Genomic DNA, 25692 nt, shown 5'->3' on the forward strand with positions numbered 1-25692 from the left:
GAATCATATGGGAAAGTATGGTTCTTTTAATATATATTTACTGATTTCAGAGAGGAAAGGAGAGGGAGAGAGATAGAAACATCAATGATGAGAGGGAATCATTGATCAGCTGCCTCCTGCACGCCCCCTACTGGGGATCGAGCCCACAACCCAGGCATATGCCCTTGATTGGAATTGAATTCGGGACCCTTCAGTCTCTAGGCCGACACTCTATCCACTGAGCCAAACCAGCTAGGGCAGAAAGTAAGCTCTTTATAGAGGGGTCTCTTAGTCACCAGAACTCGCATAACTGATGCAAAGACAATTTTGTATAACTTAAAGGAATGTTAATGGCAAAAACTTTAGGCAACTGCAGGTTGAATATCTGCATTAAAATAGCAGTTTTGCCCTAATCAGTTTGGCTCAGTGGATAGAGCGTTGGCCTGTGGACTCAAGGGTCCCAGGTTCGATTCCGGTCAAGGGCATGTACCTTGGTTGCAGGCACATCCCCAGTAGGGGGTGTGCAGGAGGCAGCTGATCGATGTTTCTCTCTCATTGATGTTTCTAACTCTCTATCCCTCTCCCTTCCTCTCTGTAAAAAATCAAAAAGATATATTTTTAAAAATAGCAGTTTTAAGACAATCCACTGGGATGCAGGAATAAAATATCAGAACTTTATTTTATTAAGCTCATCCTTTAAAAGATCTATTTTTATGTAAATTCTATAATGCAGATAATATATTTAGAATAAATATACACACGTTGAGGTTGTTTCCTGGGTTCTTACCAATGATATGAACCATCAAAATGGAAATCACAAGTTTAGCTTAATCATAAGTGATTTTAACATTTCACAACATTTAGTAATATGAAATTTGGTTGAAGTGAAACCAAATTCTGGAATTATCAGAATTTCTGTAGAAGTGAATTACTCTGCTGGAGAGGGAGCCCATCTGGACCAGCCCTGGGCCCTTTTGCATGTCACCCATGAAGGCCTATTACTGTAGTACTCAGACTCCTGGGGACTGGCAAAGGTTTCCCAATGATTACCTCTTAAAATACCAGGAATCTATCAAATTTAATCCTACTAAAATCTCCAAAGGGACATGCTAAAGAGTGTGTCCTATCCCTTTAAGTATCTGGCTATTGCCTGGCTGGTGTGGCTCAGTGGTTGATTTATGAACCAGGAGGTCACAGTTTGATTCCCAATCAAGGCACATGCCTAGGTTGTGGGCTCAATCCCTGGTATGTGTGTGTGTGGAGGGGGGGTGGGAGGGGGGCGGGGGGATGCAAAAGGCAGCCAATCAATGATTCTCTCTCATCACTGATGTTTCTACCTCTTTCTGCCTCTCTGAAATCAATAAAAAAATATTTTTTAAACATTAAAAAAGAAAAGTATCTGACTATTGAAACACATACACCTCCCCTTTCCTGCCCTAAGGGCACACACAAATTCTCAGGGTCCTCCAATAGGTAGGACTAAACTACAAGGATGGGGCAAAACTCCTGTGATAGAAGAATACAGTCTTGCCCTAGTCAGTTTGGCTCAATGGATAGAGTGTCAGCCTGCGGACTGAAGGGTCCCGGGTTCAAATCTAGTCAAGGACACATGCCTGGTTGCAGGTTCCATCCCCAGTGGGTGGTATGCAGGAGGCAGCCAATCAATGATTCTCTCTCTTCATTGATATTTCTATCTCTCTCTCCCTCTCCCTTTCTCTCTGAAATCAATAAAAATATATTTAAAATTATATATTTTTTCAAAAAGAATACAGTCTCTTTTCTCTTTCTGTGTCAAAGGAAAAGGATAATAATCTTTTACTTGGATTTAAGTAGTTCAAGACATCAGATGGGTCAGGGAAGAGGAGTTTTCTTAATCTTCTAGGGCAGATTATGTAGTCTAGGAATGAGAAAAATGGATCGACAAAGTAACTGAAGGTAAAAATGGCAATTTTGTTCAACAAGAAGGATAAGCCCTAACCAGTTTGGCTCAGTGGGTAGAGCGTCAGCCTGCAGACTCGAGGGTCCCAGGTTTGATTCCAGTCAAGGGCATGTACCTTGGTTGTGGGCACATCCCCAGTGGGGGGTGTGTAGGAGGCAGCTGATTGATGTTTCTCTCTCATTGATGTTTCTAACTCTCTCTTCCTCTCTGTAAAAAATCAATAGAATATATATATTTTTAAAAACCAAGAAGGATAAAAGAAAAATCAAATTCACATCATCTTAAACAGAGTAGCTAGAAAAACCTCACTATCAGAAAGTCCTTTCTTATAACCTGTAGCAACAATGTTTAACATGGGAAATTCACTGAAAAGCTATAAAAAAATGAAATTGCAACCCCTTGGCCTTATGGATCATTCTAGGAAGATGCAGTGGCACATTTATATTAATGTTAACCAAAGAATTAAAACACAACTTTCATATTTCTCTTGGTTAGTTGGATTTTTCAATTTCAAAGAGAGGTAACATGTTATAGTTTTTCATAACAACCTTGGCTTTTTGTATAGCTTACCGAGATCATGACAAAGCCCAGCAATCTGAACACACAGCATATCTCGTTCACTTATCTGCAGCTCTGGTTGTTTTTCACTCAGTTCTCGAACTAGACATCCTGCTAGATATCCTACACTGCAGAGCAAGTAAATGAAACAAAACAAAAAAGTCACTCTTTTGTTTGGAAGTTACAAGCGATATTTTGGTCCTGAAGAACTTTAATGTTTCTCAAATGTTGTCATATATCTCTAAGGCAACTTAACAGAATAGTGTGTTTTGGAACTGGATAGGAACACAAAAACAGAATCCCCAAAGCAGGACCTCTTGGCTCAGCATCACTATTCATTAGGGAAATGCAAAATCAAAACCACAATGAAACAATGCCTCACACCCATTAGGATGGCTATTATTCAAAAACACACAAAATAAATAATAACAAATGTTAGCCTGGATGTGGAAAAATTGGAACCCTTGTACACTGTTAATGGAAATGTATAATAATGCAGGCACTAGGTAAAACAGTATGGTGGTTCCTCAAAAAATTAAAACTAGCCCAACAGGCATGCCTCAGTGGTTGAGTGTCAACCTATGAACCAGGAGGTCATGGTTCAATTCCCAATCAGGGCACATGCCTGGGTTGTGGGCTCAATCCCCAGGGTGGGACATGCAGGAGGCAGTCGATCAGTGATTCTCTCTCATCATTGATGTTTCTATCTCTCTCTCCCTCTCCCTTACTCTCTGAAATCAACAAAAACATTTTTAAAAAATTTACAACTAGAATTACCATATGATTCAACAACTCCAATTCTGTGTATATATCCAAAACAATTGAAAGCAGGATCTTTAAGATATATATGTACACTCATGTTCCTAGCAGCACTATTCTCAATTGCCAAAGAGGCAGAAACAACTCAGTGTCCACCGCTGAATGAAGGAATAAACAAAATGTAATAGATACATACAATGGAATATTAGTCACTCTTAAAAAGAAAATTCTGACATATGCTCCAACATGGAGGAACCTTGAGGAAATTATACAAAGTGAAACAGCCAGTCACAAAAAAGATAAATATTGTATTGAAGCATTCATCTTATATAAAAACTGCTGTTTGAAATTTTAACCTTGCTCTTTGGCTTCTGTAAATGCTTGCTTGCTTAAATAATAAGGAAAATAAGATGACTCCCATATCAGAGAGGCCATTACACCTTCCCCAGACGAAGTTATCAGGGCTGGCACCAGGCCAAGCCTTTGGTAGAGGTCTCAAAGCCCCAGCACATAGGGGCTCTTTAAGAACTTGCAAAGGGGACCGGAACAGAACACCATATTTGGGAGACAAGGAGGATAAAAAGGTATAAACACAGGAAACTTCCTGTGTGATTTCACCCAGAATTTGAGAGACTTTTTCCTCTGGGCCCGCACGTAGTAATAATAATAATAATAATAATAATAATAATAATAATAATAAATGTAACTCCATCTCTCTCAGGGCTGCTTGGTTCTTCTCCGGTTTTCTGTAACAGTATGATATCACTTATATGAGGTACCTAGAATAGTCCAATTCATAGTCACAGAAAGTAGAAAGGTGGTTGCCAGGGGATGGGGAGAAGGAGGACTTCTACTTTGTAATGTGTACAACACAGATTGAAGAGATAAAACGCCTAACAAATATTAATGCACTTTTAGCACTTCCCTCTGAAAGTAATTTCTGAATGAATACAGTACCTTTCTTCTCTAAATGCTGAATCCCATGAGGTTAGAGAGACTTGCTATCTTGTTGATTTGGTAGGGCCTAGCAAGTTTTCAATAAATATTTGTTGATAAATGAACATCTGAGTAGATACATGTGTTCTGGATAATTAAAAATGTTTCCAATCAATGATTTTCTCTCATTAGTGATGTTTCTCTCTCTCCCCCCTCTCCCTTCCTCTCTGAAATCAATAAAAAATATATATATATCTTTAAAAAAGAGTAATACTATGAGTACTTAAAGAAAATATAGAAAATTGTCTAGTTCTTCCCTGTTTATGTCCTCCTGGCTCTACTTTTTTAAAAAACAATTATCTTTATTGTTTATAGAGATTAAAAATGGTGGCAGAGTAGGTAGATTTGGCATGGACACACTCCCAGGACCAAACTGGAATTACAACTATCTTTATTGTTGAAAGTATTAGATATCCCCCCCTTTCCCACCCCCACACCCCAGCACCCTGCCCCAGGCCTTCAGCACTCTATTGTCTGTGTTCATATGCATATAAATTATTTTGTTAATCTCTTCCAACCCCCATTCCCCATCCCCCATTCTCCCCCTACATTTGATAATGGAAAAACAGACCACAGTCTCCACTTAGTTGTATGTATATGAAGCGCCATCTTCTCTGAGCTTGTGAATGCTTATCTGATTTATACATTTCCTGTTTTCAAAGGACAATCTGTATACAACTATATAGGGATTATAAGAGAATTAAATAATCAAACTTACAAAGTTAATTATACCAGTAACTTTTTCTAAACACAAATATTTCAACCAAATGACCACTCAATAAGACACTTTCATTATTTTCCCAGGAAGGATCTGTAGTGGCTTATAAGAGTACATAAAATAGCCCTAACCGGTTTGGCTCAGTGGATAGAACGTTGGCCTGCGGACTCAAGGGGTCCTGGGTTTGATTCCGGTCAAGGGCCTGTACCTTGATTGCGGGCACATCCCCAGTAGGGGGTGTGCAGGAGGCAGCTGATCCGATGTTTCTAACTCTCTATCCCTCTCCCTTCCTCTCTGTAAAAAAATCAATAATATATATATATTTTAAAAAGTACATAAAATAAATAAAATACAGCAAAGCAAAGCCTCGATTCTGTCATCAACAAAATAAGGATATTATTACCATTTTTGTAAAACTCTTCTCTAAAAGACCAATCATTGAATGAGATAGAGAAGGTACTTAATACGAAAACTGTAAGTTCCCCAACCCAATCCCCTTCTTACCCTAGACTATGTTCAAATCGATTGTGTGAAGCTCCTGGAAAAACATAGTAAGCGCCTCCCAATTGTTTAATATATCGAAGCCGCTGAAATTGAGGTGTGTCGATTATTCGGATAAGGAGAGGATGAAGTTCAATATGGCCATGGATAGGATCATTAATGACCTAGAAAATTATGTTTAAACTAATATAAGTAACAATTCATAACTCTTACCTAAAATTTTTATGTAGCCATGCCTATCTATAGTGCAAAGTCAAAGCCATTTAATTGATCTCAAGACTAATACTAAGGGAAATGACAAGGTATTAATATCATTATCTTATTTAGATATCACTACCAGACAGATCAAATATATTAGATCTGGGTATATTTTACTTCTTCTAATGAATCCTAAAAACAGAAATATAAGGATTTCAATAATTTTATTATATATTATTTAACTAGCCTTTAATAAGTTAGTCTTGTATTCAAGTTAAACACACTAATTTAACACATTCATTCAGATCACATAAGCCATATTACTACTGGCACTGTGTCTACATCTTTTTCTGAATGTATCTATATAGTACCTATCACTAAAATCCTAAGTAAGAAAGAAAATATGTAAGAAATCATAGGCAGGAACACATAATTATATAATACTTATAATGTCACTCAGAAATATATATACTTAGTAAAGATAAATTCACAATTACTCATTACTCTAAATAGCTTTAAATATGGGTGAAGATTTAATGTCCCTCTATGTTTCTTTAAAAATACATCTTTCTTAATGATCTATAACTGACTTTTAAAGAGAAAGCTACAGAATAAAAAAAGGAGCCTGATAAATTTTTAAACTGCTTCAAATTGAAGTTCCTTAAAAATATATGGAATTTTGGAAGGTGAAGAACCTTGTCTGTCTTGTTTACTGCCATATTCTCAGAACCCATCAAACTGTGTGTCTGGTACATAGGTTTTCAACAACTACTGCTGAATTACTATTGCCAAGTAATGTATGTTAACATGCTTTACAATTAAAGTGTACCATGTCCATACACAGAAATATATAAAACATGAATTATAGAAGCTCAATGCTGTAAAGAATCTTTAAAACGGTCATCTGCTCCAACATTTAAACATGTTGCAATGAGTTTTAAAATAGCTCAATTCACACTGGGTACCAAACGCCTGAGTCAAGCAGTGCCTAGAATTTACAACTCTGTTAAACAATATGTATGTACATTAATAAAAATTTGATTTATGGTTGATATTTAATGAGTATGAATTTTTTCACCCTGCTCCATAAAACCACTTTATAATGTAAAAGATAGCAATTTTAGGCACCTCTAATAATACACCAAGAAGGATGTCAAAATATCTAGGAGGAGAAGGACCTATAAATGTCATAATTCAACTCTGTAAATATCCTGCAGAAAAAAACAAGTTCCATAATCTTTAAATACATGAAAATCATAAAAAGCAGGTCATCAAATAACATCATTTCAATAAACATTGTTTCCTTATAATGTTGATAAGAAAGAAAAAAAGATTCCTGGCCAGGGCCACTGTCTGTATAGTTTGTACAGTCTCCCCACATCTGCATGGGCTTTCTCCAGGTGTTCCGGTTTCCTTTCACACCCCAAAAATGTGTACATGAAGTTCACTGGCATGTCTACATGTCTGAGTGAGTGTGGATGTGCATGTGGGAGCACCCTGTGATGGAAGGGCATACAGTCCAGGGTTGGTTCCGACCTTTCATCCTGAGCTGCCAGGATAGAGTCCAGCCACTTGCAATCCTGAACTGGAATAAGCATATTGGAAAATCATTCTCTTAACTTGTTTTTATTAATTGTTCTTAAATGTATGTATAGTTCACATTAATTTCAATGTTTAATGTTACAAGTATTTGGGATCACTATTTAGTTTTTAGTGAAACTGGTTTCATTATATGTCATTTTGCTCAAAGTTGCCATTTCAAAGAAAGTATTCACAACATTAAATGAGGACTTATTGTACCAATCTATTTCTTCCCCTTTACACAAGATCAATGAAACCATCACAAACAAATAAGAATCTATGTATTGTTAAAAATTATCAAAGAAGCCCTGGCCGGTGACTCAGTGGTTAGAGCGTCAGCCTATGCACCAAAGGCTTGAGGGTTCAATTCCCAGTCAAGGGCATCTACCTGGGTTGATCCCAGGCCCCAGTGTCGGGGTGCGTGTAGGAGGCAACCAATCTATGTGTTTTTCTCTGTCTGTCCTTCTCCTTCTCCCCCTCCCTCCCACTCTCTTTAAAAATAAATGAAACAAACAAACTGCTCCTTTATATAGTTACATGGTCCACTTGTCACTTGTATTTATTTTTGATATATTTTTATTGATTTCAGGGAGAGGGAGAGAGAGATAGAAACATCAATGATGAGAGAGAATTATTGACTGGCTTCCTCCTGCATGCACCCTACTGGGGATTGAGCCCACAACCCGGGCATGTGCCCTTGACCGGAATTGAACCCGGGACCCTTCAGTCCGTTGGCCAACGCTCTATGCACTGAGCCAAACTGGCTAGGGCTATACTTGTCACTTTTAAAGGCTATATACTCTACTGTGTTATTAGCCAAGCAAAATGAAACAAGTCTATTAAGTCCTCTGTATATGCCAAGTACTGAGGATAACAGATGGGCAAGGCATCATTCCTGTCCTCCTGGAAAGATAACAGAATCTATGTCCAGAATAGCAGGGAAAGAGAATGGGGAGAAACAAAAGAAGGAGTGGTCAGTTCTACCCAGAAGAAAGGAAAGAGGGACCCATTAGAAAAAGATTATTCAGAGTTGGTGATTCTATAAATAACACATAATAGGTAAAAGAAAATATATAAAGCAGACATTTTACTTTAAGATTCATTAATACATTTGACAAATTAGTGCCTATTGTGTTAAACACTATATTTCCTCCTCACCATTATATAATTCCTGGCTTCAGAGGCCAATTTAACTAAATTTAGCATGAAGAAAACAGAGTCAAGAAAAAAGGCTGCATGTAACCTTGGATTAGACAATGGTTTCCTAAATATGACACCAAAAGCACAAGAGGTAGAAAAAAAACAAACATAGATAAACTAGACTACATCAAAATTAAAAACATTTCTGCTTCAAAGATTACCAATAAGAAAGTAAAAAAGACAATCCACAGAATGGGAGAAAAAATTGCATATCTTATATCTGATACGGGACTTGTATCCAGAATATATAAAGAACTCTTATAATTTAGATTATAGTAATGACTCATCAACCTTGTGAACCTTTTAAAAAATATTTAACCTGGCAGGTGTGGCTCAGTGGTTGAGTGCCAACCTATGAACCAGTAAGTGGCAGTTCAATTCCCAGTCAGGGTACATGCCAGGGTTGCAGGCTGGATCCCCAGTCCGGGGTGTGTAGGAGGCAGCAATCAATGATTCCCTCTCATCATTGATGTTTCTATCTTTCTCTCCCTCTCCCTTCCTCTCTGAAATCAATAAAAATATATTTTAAAAAATGAAATGAGTGAATTGTAAGGTACTGAATTATATCACACTAAAGCTGTTTAGATTAAAAAAAAAATGGCTCTGCCTAGTGTGTGTCAGTGGGTGGGGCATCGTTCCATGCACCGAAAAGTTGGCGGTTCAATTCCAGTCAGGGCACATACCCAGGTTGCCAGTTCACTCTCCAGTTGGGGTTCATGCAGGAGGCAACCAATTGGTGTTTCTCTCCCTCTCTTCCTCTCTCTAAAGTTAACAAAATAAAAGTTATTCTATGGCTGAGGGAGGTAACTTGGGCTATTTGTGTCGCTGTGGATGATTCTCAAAAATAGAATGTTAGCTCTGGCCAGTGTGACTCAGTTGGTTGGAGCGTCATTCTGTGCAAGCAAGAGTCTTGGGTTCAATTCCAGTCAGAGCACATATTCAGGTTGCAGGTTTGATCCCCAGTCAGGTCAAGTATTGGAGGCAACCATTCAATGTTTTATTTTCTCTGTCTTTCCCCACCCCAAATCAATAAAAAAAAAATCCTTGGATGAGGATTAAAAATACATATATACATATACACTGAGTGGCCAGATTATTATGATCTCTGGAACGCATAATAATCTGGCCACTCAGTGTATGTGTGTGTGTGTGTGTGTGTGTGTGTGTGTGTCTATATATATATTAGAGGCCCGGTGTATGAATTCGTGCATGGGTGGGGTCCGGCCAGCCTGGCCAGGGGGAGGGGACATGGGCAGTTGGCCGGCCTGCCTGCTGGTCGAACTCCTGATCAAGGGGACAATTTGCATATTAGCCTTTTATTATATAGGATATACACTGAGTGGCCAGATTATTTTGCGTTCAGAGATCATAATAATCTGGCCACTCAGTGTATATAAAAAATTAATATATATAATGTTAACTAAAAGTTTAGAAGGTTACTTACTGTGAAATATGATTTATACAAAAATTTTTAAAAATATGTAAAACAATACTATACATTATTTATGGCTATACACAAATATGTAATAAAAGTACAAAGCATTCATGAAAATTATTTTTTAATCCTTACCTAATAATCCTTATTTATTTTAGAGCGAGGGGAAGGGAAAGAGAAAGAGAGAAAAACATCAATGTGAGAGGGAAAGAAACATTGATAAGTTGCCTCCCACATGCACTACAACCAGAAATGGAACCCAAAACCTGGGTATGTGCCCTGACCAGAAAACTAAGCTACGGCCTTTTGGGGTACAGGACTTCGCTCCAACCAACTGAGCCACATCAGCCAAGGCCATTCATGAAAATTATTAAACACCAATTCAGGATGGTGATTCCTTTTGAGGAAGAAAGGATAGAAATAGAATCCAGTAGGGGTATAAAGGAACTCTTCCATTGTTTCTAATATTTTGTTCTAAAAACAATAGATTTGGGGAGAGGAAACCAAGATGGTGGCACAGGTAAACACTTGAACTTGATGCCTCGCACAACAACTTCAAAATTACAACTAAAAGACAAAACGGACATCATCCAGAACCATAGGAAGGCTGGCTAAGTGGAAATTCTACAACTAGAAGGGAAGAGAAAAGCACACTGAGACTCAGAGGAGCTGCAGAAGTAAAGTGCAGAGGTACAGAGGCAAGCACGCAGAGAGGGCTGGCAACTGAGTACGCAGCTGGCTTTTTCAATCCGGAGGGAGACACAAACTCCCAACTGCTCTGAACTCCAGTTCCAGGCAAGACTCTGGAGACCCAGACTCATACAGGGAGAAATTGGACTGACTGGCAACGGGCGGAACTCAAGGGCGGATTTCTCTCAGAGGTGCTTGCAGCGATTACCGCGGGACACTGAGACCCGGGGGCCTCTTAGGGCAGGACTGATGGCAAGCCATTGCTGTTTGCTCCGCCCTGAGACTCCGCCCCATCCAAGCTGTGCACAGAGGCTTTTGCATATGAATGCCCTGGTCCTTTGAAATCTAAACTTACCTAACAATCTGCAGCTGAGTCAGAGAGACCCAGAACATCCAAAAGAAGGCCCAAGGCTCCACAGCAGCTTGCATTGCTTCACAGCAGGGCTTCATATGGGCACCTCCAAAACCCAAATAAAGAAAAGGAATCTGCAGATCTCTCCATAGCTCCTGCTAGGTGGCCTCAGGCAGAGGCTAAATTAGCACCTCCTTGGAGATCCAAGAGCCAGTGTACCCAGGGGTCAGAGTAGGACCATCAAGATTACAACTCCTCAGATCCATAAGGGACACACTCAGGGGGCAGACTCAGTGAGCACCAAAGCTCCACTAAAGCAAGTCTTGCCTCATAAGGGTGTCTCCAGCACAGAAGTTCTCCCACTGGAGACACAGCTGATCCTCACAGCCAAATGGCCTGGAGGTCAATTCCTCCCAGTGAGACCAACAACAATCAAGGCTTAACTACAACAAGACTGTGCACACAGCCCACAAAGGGGTGCACCAACAGTGTCCACCTCACGTAACTGGGGAGGCTGAGCCACTGGGCCCTATAGGACACCTAGCACACAAAGCCACTCTATCAACTCAGGGAAGCAGCCAAAATGTGGAGACAAAGAAACAGGTCACAAATGAAAGAAATGGAGGAAAGCAAACTATTGGATATAGAGTTCAAAACCATAGTTATAAGATTTTTCAAGAATTTTCTAGAAACCGCCGATAAATTTAGTGAGACCATGGAGGATATGAAAAAGGACCAACTAGAAATTAAGCATACACTGACTGAAATAAAAAATAATATACAGAGATCCAACAGCAGACTAGAGGATCCCAAGAATCAAGTCAAAGATTTGAAATACAAAGAAGCAAAAAACACCCAACCAGAAAAGAAAAAAGAAAAAAAGAATCCAAAAATATGAAGATAGTGTAAGGAGCCTCTGGGACAACTTCAAGCATACCAACATCAGAATTATGGGGATGCCAGAAGAAGAGAGAGAGCAAGATACTGAAAACCTATTTGAAGAAATAATGACAGAAAACTTCCCCTACCTGGTGAAAGAAATAGACTTTCTTTCACCAGGTAGGGGAAGTGCACAGAACCCCAAACAAAAGGAATCCAAAGAGGACCACACCAAGACACATCATAATTAAAATGCCAAGGGCAAAAGACAAAGAGAGAATATTAAAAGCAGCAAGAGAAAAACAGTTAGTTACCTACAAGGGAGTGCCCATACAACTATCAACTGAGTTCTTAACAGAAACTATGCAGGCCAGAAGGGAGTGGCAAGAAATATTCAAAGTGATGAATAGCAAGAACCTACAACCAAGATTATTACTCTACCCAGCAAAGCTATCATTTAGAATTGAAGGTCAGATAAAGAGCTTCCCAGATAAGAAAAAGCTAAAGGAGTTCACCACTAAACCAGTATTATATGAAATGCTGAAAGGTATTCTTTAAGAAGAGGAAGAGGAAGAAAAAGGTAAAGATAAAAATTATGAACAACAAATACATATCTATCAACAAATGAATCTAAAAATCAAGTGAATAAAAAGTCTGATGAACAGAATAAACTGGTGAATATAATAGAATCAGGGCATAGAAAGGGAGTGGACTGACAATTCTCAGGGGGGAAAGGGTATGGGGGGTGCGGGAAGAGACTGGACAAAAATCATACACCTATGGATGAGGACAGTGGGGGGTGGGTAAGGGCAGAGGGTGGGGTGGGAACTGGGTGGAGGGGAGCTATGGGGGGAAAAAGAGGAACAACTGTAATAATCTGAACAATAAAGATTTATTTAAAAAATAAAAATAATTTTGCAGCAAGTCAGGCAAAATGTTAAGATTTAACAGGTTGGCCCTGACCGGTTTGGCTCAGTGGATAGAGCGTCGGCCTGCGGACTCAAGGGTCCCGGGTTCGATTCCGGTCAAGGGCATGTACCTTGGTTGCGGGCACATCCCCGGTAGGGGGTGTGCAGGAGGCAGCTGATCGATGTTTCTCTCTCATCGATGTTTCTGGCTCTCTGTCCTTCTCTCTTCCTCTCTGTAAATAATCAATAAAATGTATATTTAAAAAAAAAAAAAAAGATTTAACAGGTTGGGCAATGATCTATTTATGCTTCTCTGTGTGCTTAAAATATTTTAGTTTTCCTTTGATGTAAATATTCTGTACTAACCTTAGAAAATGCAGAAAGCTTAAAAAAGTCAAGCCCATTATTCACAATCCTATTACTGAGAAGCAGATTTCCTTCTATTCTCACTTTATATTAAAAAAATAATAATAATAAGCTTAGATTCTTCTTACCTTCACTGTATCACCATGAATTTGACTCAGACGAATAGAATTAAGCAGCTTCTTTCTCTCCGACAGGGACCTAAAATTTTAACAGGATAAGCAAATTTATCATGACTTGCTTAATAATAATGGTTTTAGAAGTAAGATGAAAAGGAATGAGAGCCTGGCCAGCATGGCTCAGAGGTTGAGCATTGACCTTAGAACCAGGCGGTCACAGTTTAATTCCCAGTCAAGGCACATGCCCTGGTTGCAGGCTTGATCCCTAGTAGGGGCATGCAAGAGGCAGCCAATCAACGATTCTCTCTCATCGTTGATGTTTCTGTCTCTCCCTCTCCTTTCCTCTCTGAAATCAATAAAAATATATTTTAAAAAACAACCACAAAGGCATGGTTAGTCATGCCTGTCATAAATCGCTAACAGCCTTCTCTTGAGCATATTGTAGAAACCAGGTGTCCTGAGTCCTGCCTGGGCCTAGGGCAGCTTGAACACCAGACTTGGCTAACAAGTTCCACATTGGGACCAACAAAAACACTGCCTACACATCCACAGCCCCCTCCCAAATTTCTTTGTTCTGTTTTCCCTCTCCATCCTGATAAATACCCCTGCCTCCACTGAGATGTTAAGATGGCTTTGGGATGAGAGTACCCCATTTTCTCAAGTGGCCGGAACTTGAAAACCTCTTTCCTTCACACCAGAACCTATCTCACAGGTTTGGCTTTTGTTGTGGCAGGCAACCAAACCTGGGTTCGGTTTAATTTACACTTACTAATTGGTCCAGGCATATTAGCCCAGCTGACTGTTGGCAGGCAAGGGGTTCACCTTTCCTGATCTACTAGCTAATTGGATTGAAAAAATTAATATTTTGTTAAAAGCCCTACATAGACTTGGAGTCAGAAGCACTACAACTGGCCTCTATATTGTACCCTGAGACTTAAGGTGATAATCATCAAAGCACTATACCTTGTGTTTTACTAGTCCTCTATCCTCCTCATCAGTGTTTTTTTAATGTATTCATTGATTTTTTTTTAGAAAGAAAGAGGGAGGATAGAGTGGTACACATTTAATGTGACAATGTTTCTTATTTCCTAGAAAAACCTTTTAAATAAACAGTTGATCATAAAATTAAGAAAATACAAGTACTTGCCTAAATTGGATTATCCTTAGAAAGCAGAGTCTAGGACATGGGTGGAGAACCTTTTTCTGCCATGGGCCACCATTTGAATATTTATAACATCATTCTCAGGACACACAAAATTATCAACTTAAAAATTAGCCTGCTATATTTGGTCAAACATTTAATTAACTCACCCCTAAAGCCTTAGCAGGCCTTATATGGCCCACAGGCCGGATGTTCCCCACCCCTGGTCTAGGATGAGAGCTTGCATTAGAAGTAATATATTTTAGGATGTGAATCCAGGGAATAAAAGTGGGAGACTAGGAAGAGTGAAACAGGAAATGAGGAGGAAAAAGTACAAGGGTATATTGGAAGTTAGCTGCACTGGTACCACTAGGAACAATTTCGCTGACCCCACTAGGATCCTCAAGGGCAGCTCTGTCCAGTAGAACTTTGCCATGATGGAAAAGTGAAGTCTGTCCAGTCCAACATAGTAGTCACTAACCATAAGTGATATTGAGTACGTGAAATATGACTAGTGTAATGGAGGAACTGACTCTTTAAAATATATATTTTTTATTGATTTCAGAGAGGAAGGGATAGGGAGAGATAGAAACATCAATAATGAGAGATAATCATTAATTATCTGCCTTCTGCATGCTCCCTACTGGGGATCAAGCCCACAATCTGGGCATGTGCCCTTACCAGGAATCAAACCCTGACCTCCTGGTTCAACCACTGAGCCACACTGGCCAGGCAGAAATTGACATTTTTATTTAATTTAAATTAATTTAAACATGTAGCTAGTGGCTGCTGTATAGGAAAACACAGCTCTGAGGAGTCCTGCAGAATCTACCTCAGGGTTATGAGGCAGACACATAAGGTATGCCATATAGTGTTCCTTTTGGAATTTTGTTTATTTTGTTCACTCATGTGTCCCTAATTCCTAGAAGAGTGTCTAACACATAGTGATCCCTCTATAAATATTTATTTAATAAAACAATAATATTTGGTTGGGTCCACAAAGTACATGGTTTCCTTTAAAAGAAAGACTCTATTAGAACAAATTCTACTCAATTAAAATAGTAAGCAACTTGCCCTAGCTGGTTTGGCTCAGTGAATAGAGCATCAGCCAACGGACTGAAGGGTCCCAGGTTCAATTCTGGTCAAGGGCACATGCCTATGTTGTGGGTTTGATCCCCAGTAGGGGGCATGCAGGAGGCAGTCAATCAATGATTCTCTTTCATCATTGATGTTTCTCTCTCCCTCTCCTTTCCTCTATGAAATCAATAAAAATATATTTTAAACTGCTGGATTATAGAATTCAAAACCACGGTTATAAGGTTACTCAAGAATCTTCTAGAAACCTCTAGGAACTTAGTGAGACTTTCAAGGATCTTAGTGAGAATGCCAAAAAAATGGAAAAGGACAGTCAGAAACTAAGCATACACTGAAATAAAGAATAATATACAGAGATTCAACAGTAGATTAGAGATCCCAAGAATCAAATGAATGATTTAAAATACGAGGAAGCAAAAAACACCCAACCAGAAAAGCAAAAAGAAAAAAGAATCCAAAAATATGAAGATAGTGTAAGGAGCTTCTGGGACAACTTCAAGTGTACCAACATCCAAATTATGGGGGTGCCAAAAGAAGAGAGAGAGCAAGATACTGAAAACCTATTTGAAGAAATAATGACAGAAAACTTCCCCTACCTGGTGAAAGAAATAGACTTACAAGTCCAGGAAGTACAGAAAACCCCAAACAAGAGGAATCCAAAGAGGACCAGACCAAGACACATCATATCACAGACAAGAAAAAAACTAAAGGAGTTCATCACCACTAAACCAGTATTATATGAAATGCTGAAAGGTATTCTTTAAGAAGAGGAAGAACAAAAAAAAAAAAAAAAGGAAGAACAAGAAAAAGGTAAAGATAAAAAATATGAACAACAAAGTGACAACAAATACATATCTATCAACAAGTGAATCTAAAAATCAAATGAATAAAAAAATCTGATGAACAGAATAAACTGGTGAATGGAATAAAATCAGGGGCATGGAAATGGAACAGACTGATGGTTCTCTGAGGGAATGGGGTGTGAGAGGGTGTGAGAAGAGATTAGACAAAGATTTTATATGCATGTATGCATTACCTATGGAAACAAACAATAGGGTGGCGAGGGCCTGGGGTGGGGTGAGAACTGGGTGGAGAGGAGCTACAGGAGGGAAAAAGAGGGACATCTGTAATAATCTCAACAATAAAGATTAATTTAAATATATATATATATATTTAAAAAAATAGTAAGCAACTATTATGCATAGAAAATAGGTAGTAAGGGAGACTTTGAGGAAGAGAAGGGGGTTGAAATGTGTTTATGAAAGAAGCAAGATGAGGTCCTTAAAGATTCAGATCTAAAGGTCATTTATTAAAAGTCAGTTAAAAGTTATCTATTTTTAACCCTGGCCAGTGTTTCTCCGTGGTTAGAGTGTTGTCCCTCAGACCAAAGGGTCAAAGGTTTGATTCCCAGTCAAGGGCATGTACCTGGGTTGCAGGTTTGATCCCCAGCCCTGGTCCGGGTTCATGTGGGAGGCAACCAATCCATGTGTCTCTCTCTCATCAATGTTTCTGTCTTTCTCTTCCCCTCCCTGCCTTTTTCCCTTCCACTCTTTCTAAAAATAAATGGGGGGAAAAACAGTGATCTTTTTTCACAATCTACTTCTGTTATCAATTATTAAGCAACAACTACATGAAGCAATAACCTCTTGTTTTGATTCTTTGGTTACTGTTCCCGCAAACAACATTTAGATAAGTGGAATTCCATAAGATAAGACTACATTTCATCACTGTTGTCAATTCTCTAAAAGACGCAAAATCTCCATTTTAAGAAATATTTAAATATTTCACCCTCAATTGAGTTTTGTGATTTTAAATTTTTATTTATTGATTTTTAGAGAGAGAAACATCAATTTGTTGTTCTACTTATTTTATGCACTCATCAGTTGATGATTGATTTTTGTATGTGACCTGACCAGGAATGAACCCACAACCTTGACATATGGGGATGATGCTCTAACCAACTGAGCTACCAGGTCAGGGCCTCAACTGAGGTATTTATTTTTATTTTTTTTTAATATTTTTTTATTGATTTCAGAGTGGAAGTGAGAGGGAGAGATAGAAATATCAGTGATGAGAGAGAATATTGATCAGCTGCCTCCTGCATGCCCTCCAATGGGGATCGAGCCCACAACCTGGGCATGTGCCCTTGACTGGAATAGAACCTGGGACCCTTCAGTCTGCAGGCCTATGCTTTATCCACTGAGCCAAATCAGCTAGGACTCAACTGAGGTCTTCTAAGTAGACCCACATTAATCTACACTTAGAACCTCCAGCCATACATAAGGAGATATATATATATATATATACATATATATATATATATATATATATATATATATATATATACACACACACACATATAATATAAGGAGATATATATATATATATATGTTATATAAGTATATATATATATGTTAAACATATATGTCATTTATTAAGGGCTTATCATGTGCTAATAATTTGACATACATTGTTTTATTATTATTATCCATTTCACAGGTGCAGAACCTGAAGGTTAAATAACTTGTCCCAAATTAGTTAACTAAATAGTGCCAAATTACTTTGTAACTCTAAATCTAATAACCGAGATATATTCCAGTCTTAAGATAACTTTAAAAGTGCAAGAAATATGACCAAGATAGGATTCTAGACTTGATTTTTCTTGCCAACATTTTTGCCCCTATCATTTCTTAACTATATTCTGGTGTGTATAATTCAATTATCCTGAAATTGAGAGTAAAAATTTGGTTATACCAACTTCATGAAGGCTCATCAGCAAAATTTTTAAAAATAGGAATAATTAATAATATTAAACAGAATTTACACAGCAAATACAAACAAAAACAACTGTATTTTTGTTTAAAACTGTGGAGTGCTTTAAAACACTTCCTAGATTTGCCCTAGCTGGTTTGGCTCAGTGGATAGAGCATCAGCCTGTAGACTAAAGGGTCCCAGGTTTGATTCCAGTCAAGGGCATATGCCCGAGTTGCCTCTATCCCCAGTCGGGGGCATGCAGGAGGCAGCCGATCAATAATTCTATCTCGCCCTAGCTAATTTGGTTCAATGGATAGAGCGTGGGCCTGCAGGCTGAAGGGTCCCGGGTTCGATTCCAGTCCGGGGCACAGGCCTGGGTTGTGGGCTTGATCCCCAGTAGGGGGCATGCAGGAGGCACCCTATCAATGATTCTCTCTCATCATTGATGTTTCTATCTCTTTCTTTCTTAAAATATATTTATTGATTTTTTACAGAGAGGAAGGGAGAGGGACAGAGAGTTAGAAATATTGATGAGAAACATCGATCAGCTGCCTCCTGCACACCCCCTACTGAGGATGTGCCCGCAACCAAGGTACATGCCCTTGACCGGAATCGAACCTGGGACCCTTCAGTCCGTAGGCCAACGCTCTATCCACTGAGCCAAACTGGTTAGGGCTCTATCTCATTCTTTCTCTCCCTTCTCCTTTTCTCTCTGAAATCAATAAAAATATATTTTTGAAAAATAGAAAATAAAACACTTCCAAGATTTAAAATGTGGACAGTTAATATTAGCAATCTTGGGATTTGTCCCTCAAAGTTGAAAAAAAAGGCCACAAGAAAAAATAAAAATAAAAATAAAAAGGCCGCAAGAACCCAGCTGACATGGCTCAGTGGTTGAGCGTTTGCCTATGAACAAGGAGGTCATAGTTGGATTCCCAGTCAGGGCTCGTGCTGGGGTTGTAGGCTAGATCCCCGGAGTGAGGTGTGCAGGAGGCGACTGATCAATGATTTTCTCTCATCATTGGTGTTTCTATCTCTCTCTCCTTTTCTCTCTGAAATCAATAAAAAATATATGTAAAAATAAATAAAGGTAGCAAGCACAGTTGGCTACAATGTGAATTTTATCATTCTTACCTTATTCCAAGATTATCAAGATGAGATTCATCAAGATTGCACAGTAATGAACCTGTGATTTTCTTTTCTATGGAAGAAAAGGTAAAAAAGAGATGAATGATTTCAGTATTTACAACATATGATTTTCAATTTCTTTCCATTTGGACCCACCAGAATTTACTCAGATCAACATTTATTGAGTGCACCCACTACAGGCAACGGACTGTAGCACTTTTCTATTTGCCACTGAGAAGGTCTTACTTTTAATTAGAAAACGATATCAAGAGGCTTTTATGATAAATCAGGTAAAAATTTTTAACCCTTTGCACTCACTTGCTTTTTTCTCGATTCCTTTATTCTAATGCTAACCGTGTCGACATCCGAGTGCAAAGTAAGTTATTTGCAAAGAAGTCCAGCTGCAAAACTGGCAGCTTCCTCCTAAAGCAGTTAAGGTTTGGGATGGGGATAGGAAAATCCTATTGTTCTTAGAATAGTCAGGTCAAAACCATAGCCTGAGGGGCAGCAAAGTGTTGATTTAGTTCTAAAACCTTCAAGTAAAGCACACTTTACCTTGTGTTTTGAAAGACTTACAGATATGGTTTATTTTTCTTCCTCTTTCTATATAATTAATTCTAGTCCTTCCTGATGTCAGACTCTAGAACTCTGGACTATTTATTTTCTAACAAACAAAAATGATTCTAAAGGTAATGATGATTACCAAATGGGAGGTGGAGGTGGGTGGAAAATATTTTTTATAAAAATGTCTATTTTTTACAGTCACATAAAAAAAAAGAAAGAAAAGGTGCACAGTCAGCATGGCTCAATGGTTGAGCGTTGACCTATGAACCAGGTCATGGTTCAATTCCCAGTCAGGGCATATGCCCGAGTTGGGAGCTCGATCCCCAGTGGGGGTGTGCAGGAGGCAGCCTATCAATGATTCTCTCTCATCATTGATGTTTCTATCTCTCACTCTCTCTCTCTCTCTCTCTCTTCGTGTCTCTCTGAAATCAATAAATATGCATATTAAAAAAAATTAGGCAATCTCAGAAATCCAAACAATACAAAAATATAAACTATAAAATATCAAAACTTACTTACATTCTCCCAATAACCACTGATAAATTTTGGATATCATTCAAGACATTTATCTATGTAATTATATAATTTTACACAAATAAAATCACATTGTTTATAATCTACTTTCCCCATTCTACTGGCAATTCTTCATTCTACTGGCAAAAACATCAATGATGAGAGAGAATCATTGATAGGCTGCCTCCTGCACGCCCCCACTGGGGATCGAGCTCCCAACTCGGGCATATGCCCTGACTGGCAATTTCATTAATATTGGATTACTCATTTCTTCTATTATCAATCTTTTAAAATATTTTTATTACTTTTAGAGAGAGAGAAAGGTGGAGGGAGAGAAACATCTGAGAGAGAGAACCATTGATCAACTGCCTCCAGCAATGCCCTGTACTGGGGATCAAGCCCACAACCCAGGCAAGTGCCCTGACTGGGAATAGAACCAGCAACCCTTCCATGCAAGGGATGCCACCCAATCCACTGAGCCACACTGGCCAGGGCACCTATCACCTATTACCAATCTTTAAACATTTTCCAAACTAAACTTAAAAATAAGTATTTTCACAATTACTGTTGAGACAATGTCTTTTTCTGTTTCCTGGCTGGTTGTCAATAGTCTGTTCCTACGTTTTGCTCATGTTTCCATTCTTTTCCCCTAGCTCTTAGTTGATTTTATAACTTGGGAATGCTCTCCAATTTTTTTTTTAATTTTTATTTTTTGGTTTGTTTGTTCCTTTACTGTTGAGGGGAATCCAATGGTTTTTTAAGAGAACACTTGTTAAGGTACAGTTGACATGAATTATGGAATCTAAAGACCTCTTTAAAAAAAGCTCTGCCTTTTTCTAGCTGTGTAACCTGTGGAAAGTTAGTTAACATATTTGGACCTCAAACACATCACCTGTAAAAATATATATATTATAGCCTCCGAATTTCAGGGTTCCTGTGAGACTATATTTCATCATGAGGAAAAGGACCCAGCACCTTGTGCTTAGTTTGTCATATGAAAACAAATCTGGACTTAGACTGCTGCAGTAGGAAAAACATTCCAATCTCAAAAGTAAATAATCAGCTCAAAATCAAACAGAAGCCCTGGCCGGTTTGGCTCAGTGGATAGAGTGCCCGCCTGCGGACTGAAGGGTCCAGGTTGCAATTCCTGTCAAGGGCACATGCCCGGGTTGTGGGGTCAAACCCAGTAGGAGGTGTGCAGGTAGCAGCCAATCAATGTTTCTCTCTCATCATTGATGTTTCTATCTCTCTCCCTCTCCCTTCCTCTCTAAAATCAATAAAAATACATTTTTTAAAAAAAGCAAACAGAAAATGGTGTTGTTGTTGTTGTTTTAGACTAAAGGAGGGGCAAGCAGAGATAAGCGGTATCTTTGAAGGGTATAGGACCCCAGTGGGGTCTGATAGGGCAGTGTCCCCAGGAAAAGCTGACCAGGGGGCATATTTCACTTTTTTAGTGTTTGCTCAGTTTTGGAGGCAAGCAAGAGTTCAGGGACCTGAAGGAGAGAGAAGCCTGACTAAAGTTTGGTTAAGACAAAGCAGACAGTAAGAAATGAGCAACTGCAAACACTTGATCTGTTTTTACCAATTAAAAGCATGCAGTGCCTCTTACTGGCATTAGACTGTGGACTCAAGAGAACAGGTCATTTTGAAAATTGATGAATTAATCTACAGAACACCACTGAAACAGACAGCCAACATAGCCAATCACATTTTGGAGACAGAAAAGGTAAAACTACTTCATCCCCACTTGTTACTACTCAAAGAGAAATTCCAATCCCGTAGTGGAGGAAATTAAAAAGGGGACAGGGGAAAAGAGAAGTACAATTTCTATACCCATCAAGTTATCTTTAAGTTGGGCTACTGAAGTTCCTTGCACCCTAGTCCCCCAGCCTAGGCAAACAGGGCTGCATCCAACATTTGCAAAAGTTCACAGACTATGCAAATCACACCACCTCTCTCCGGAGGATAAAGCCAGATAAATTAAGCTTCAGAAGCATTAGAGGAAGTTGAGTAGATTTCAAGTGGATGGATGCTTGAACTTGAGCCAGTAAAGTTGCTTAAAACTCACAACCTGCACACCTCCCCATGTGATATGGCCAAGGGGTGGGCTGCTGGGAGTCCAGGGATCAACTGAAACACCCCAGTGCCCAGATTTAGCAAGAGAAACTGGTTTTGGAGAAGAAAACATGATCATTACCAAGCTCTGCAAGTAGTCAACAAACATATATTGACCCCTAATTGGGATGCTATTTCCCGGAATTCAGAGACTAACCCAACAAGTTCCCTCCCTTTTGGGAACTCCCCAAGTTTGGGGAAATGGGTGTGTGTAAACGAAAGAGAAACCTAAGAAGCATCAAAATATACTCCAATGGGGAAAGTGTTCAAGCAGCTGCCGTGGCAGCGGGATTTCCGAGCCTGGTGGGCCTGAGTGACAGCAATCCTCGGGACAAGGTCTGGGGGAAAGGTTCTAACTAAAAAAGGGACCCGATTCCTGTCAGGGCACATGTAGGGTTGCGGGCTCAATGCCCAGTGGGGGGCGTGCAGGAGGCAGCCAATCGATGATTCTTTCCCTTCATTGGTGTTTCTATCTCTCCCTCTCCCTTCCTCTCTGAAATCAATTATATGTATGTATATCTAGATAGAGAGATGATAGAAAGATAGATAGATGATAGACAAATAGATAGATAGAAAGATGATAGATAGATAGATAGATAGATAGAATCTCCAGAGTCTCACCTGTCCGGCGCCGGGGTGGCAAGTTCCTGAAGAAACCCAACAGACTTACACCGATTGTCCCACCCAGGTTCATAACCCCCACAGTTGGCTTCCTCCCTACGGGACCCCCATTTCTGACGCCCCACCTCTCCTTCCACCACCTCAGGGTATCTCCAACGCCGGCGCCCCCCGCCTCAGGTCCGCCCCCTCTCTGACGCCTCTCCCGCCAGGTCTCCCCCGCCTCAGGCCCCCTTCGCAGAGGGCTCTCCGCCTCAGGTCACCCTTCCCTGGGCGCCCCCGCCTCAGGTCCGTCCCCTCGGCCGTCTCCCGCATCACGTCTCCCTTCTCCGCTTTGGGTCCTCTTGGAGGCCCCCTGCTCACTGCCCGCGGGCGCCCTTTCTCAGGCCTGCGGTCGCCGCCTCGGGTCGCCGTCCCTCAGCCCCTCCGCCCTCCAGCCTTGCTACCTCGGAAGCGGTCCAGCAGTGCGGAGTCCGTGAAGCCATTGCGCTCCAGGAAGAGGCACACCTGCTCCGGGTCCCAGCTCTTGCGGTCTGAGGGTAGTTTGGGATCCGGGGACCTCTCCGCCGCTGTGAAATGGGTGTTGGGCGGCGTTCTCGGGCTGCTGTCGCATCGGGGCCGCTTGGGGGTCCGCCCCGAGTCGGCTCTCTGCATGGCTACACACAGCGTCCGGCGCAGCACAGTCAAGAACCGCGGCGCTCAGCTCTCGCGCAGGCGTACTGACAGCCCGACACTGGCCGCAAGTCCTTTTAGCGTTGCCAGCCTACTGGCCTTCTGCGCACGCGCCCTGACAGCTCAGCCCTTGGGGGCAAGACAGCCCAGCCACTTCAGCCGCCGGTCCTTTGCGCAAGCGCAATGACCCGCCAGAGGTCCTCTAGGGAGCCCTGGGCGTTTACGGGGAAACTGAGCGGCGAGAAGCAAAACTAAGGGTGGTGCTAATAAGGCAGGAGCGAGAAAAGATTGTGCCCGCTACCCGTGTAAGTCAGGCCACCGTCCGTAGCAGGAGCTCTTAAGGTGAGTTGAGGGTACCTTCCTCCAAAGGAGTACCCCAGACTTACCGGTGTTTCAGATGCACCAGACTGAAAAGAAACCTAAAAGGCCATCAAAGCTTCCAGCATCTTTCCAGTTAAGAGAAAAAATGGGCAAGAAGCTGAACTGAAAGACCCTGGAATGCTTTCAAATTTAATTTGAAAGTGTCTTCTTGCATTTCACAAGTTCTACAGTATTGCTGGCCAGTGAGAGGGCCCTATCCATGGGTAGGGGCTGCCTACCCATGAACTCTTAGCCTATCTTCAGGTTTCCATATGGAAGCTGACTTCAAACTTCTCTCTTAAAGAATCCTCAACCCCTCTCTCCATCATAACCCCCTGCCCAGAAGAAAGGAAGGGGCCAATCTGATTACTTAAAATTATCTTCAAGTACTTTTACTACCTGGTGGTAATAGTTCGAGAAAATGGTAGGCATCTCCCCCTCACTGTAGCCACTCTGGGACAGGACCCAAAGTTCCCTATAAATCCTGGTCCATGTGATTAACCGTTAAAAGGACAACTACTACCACTACTAAAGCCAGTACAACTTTATATCAACCCAGCCATAGACCTAGCTAGGGAATAAAGGATGAATGAGGCAAATAATCAAACAGTATGAAATAGCAGGCTAAAGGTAAACAAAATACTCTTAGCAAACAGAACTTGAATGTGTGCCAGGCACTGTTCTAAGGGCTTTACAAGTATTTATTCATTTAAATAGCACAATGACCTTAGGATATAAGGTAAAGAGAAAAAAGTAAGTAATTTGCCAAAGATCACACAGCTAAAAAGTGATGAAACATAGAAGATTGAAACCCATGCAATCTAGCCTGGTTCCAAAATCTTTGCTCTTAAGCACTTGCCAACAATTGTTTGTTAATGAGAGTTTTGATATAAACTTATTTTATATTAGTTAAATCAAAATTTTGAATGGCTTCCTTGTCCTATAGACCTGTAGGGGAAAGTATAGAGAGATTTACTGGCCTCAGAAGGGCCAGGCTGGGAAAGCCACACCCTTAAGCCCTAGAATAATTTGAGAAAAGACCAGACAGTTGTCAAGACTTGTGAAACCAAAACAAGAGGGTAAAATAACAGATAACATACATCTGAAAGACTTACGTTTCAAGTTGGAAACGGCTGGTTTGAAAACTTGTATTTATAAGATTTGTGAGGAAATCTGCCCTGACAGCAAGGTTTCCTAGGCAGAAGGTGATATAAGCAGGTGATATAAACATTTAATCCCTGGGTTTGCTCTAAACCAATTGCTTTTCAGAACTTTAATTTTCCATTTGTTTTTGTTTGTTAAAGAGTGTAATTTAATGTCATATTTATTATTTTCCCTCTAATCCCCTACTTTCTATGGGCCCTAGATCTTCTGATGGCTGGGTACTTGCTCAAGGCCCCATGGACAAGTGACAGAATTGAATTTTAAAGCTGACTCCAAAACTTGGGCACTTTCTAGATTGCCAATTCATTTAACTCCACTTACAGTCCTGATGTTCTTATTCCATCCATACTCCACAATCTGGGAACAAATACTTACTAAAAACAGTCTCTGTGC

General features: G+C 40.1%; 1 protein-coding gene across 1 annotated transcript in view; it reads right to left on the reverse strand.

Annotated features, from left to right (window-relative positions):
- Positions 1-23817, reverse strand: part of SAMHD1 (SAM and HD domain containing deoxynucleoside triphosphate triphosphohydrolase 1) — a 61622-nt gene extending 37805 nt beyond the window's left edge. Inside the window, exons 1-5 of the mRNA XM_079785023.1 lie at positions 23550-23817; positions 19300-19366; positions 13188-13257; positions 5454-5614; positions 2489-2604 (exon numbers count right to left, since the gene is read on the reverse strand). Coding sequence (XP_079641149.1) covers positions 2489-2604; positions 5454-5614; positions 13188-13257; positions 19300-19366; positions 23550-23757 — 622 coding nt within the window. The 5' untranslated portion in view covers positions 23758-23817. The remainder of the gene's footprint in view (positions 1-2488; positions 2605-5453; positions 5615-13187; positions 13258-19299; positions 19367-23549) is intronic.
- Between the last annotated feature and the right edge of the window lie 1875 nt (positions 23818-25692).

The sequence above is a fragment of the Cnephaeus nilssonii genome, assembly GCF_951640355.1.
Source record: "Cnephaeus nilssonii genome assembly, chromosome: 11".
NCBI classification, from domain to species: domain Eukaryota; kingdom Metazoa; phylum Chordata; class Mammalia; order Chiroptera; family Vespertilionidae; genus Cnephaeus; species Cnephaeus nilssonii.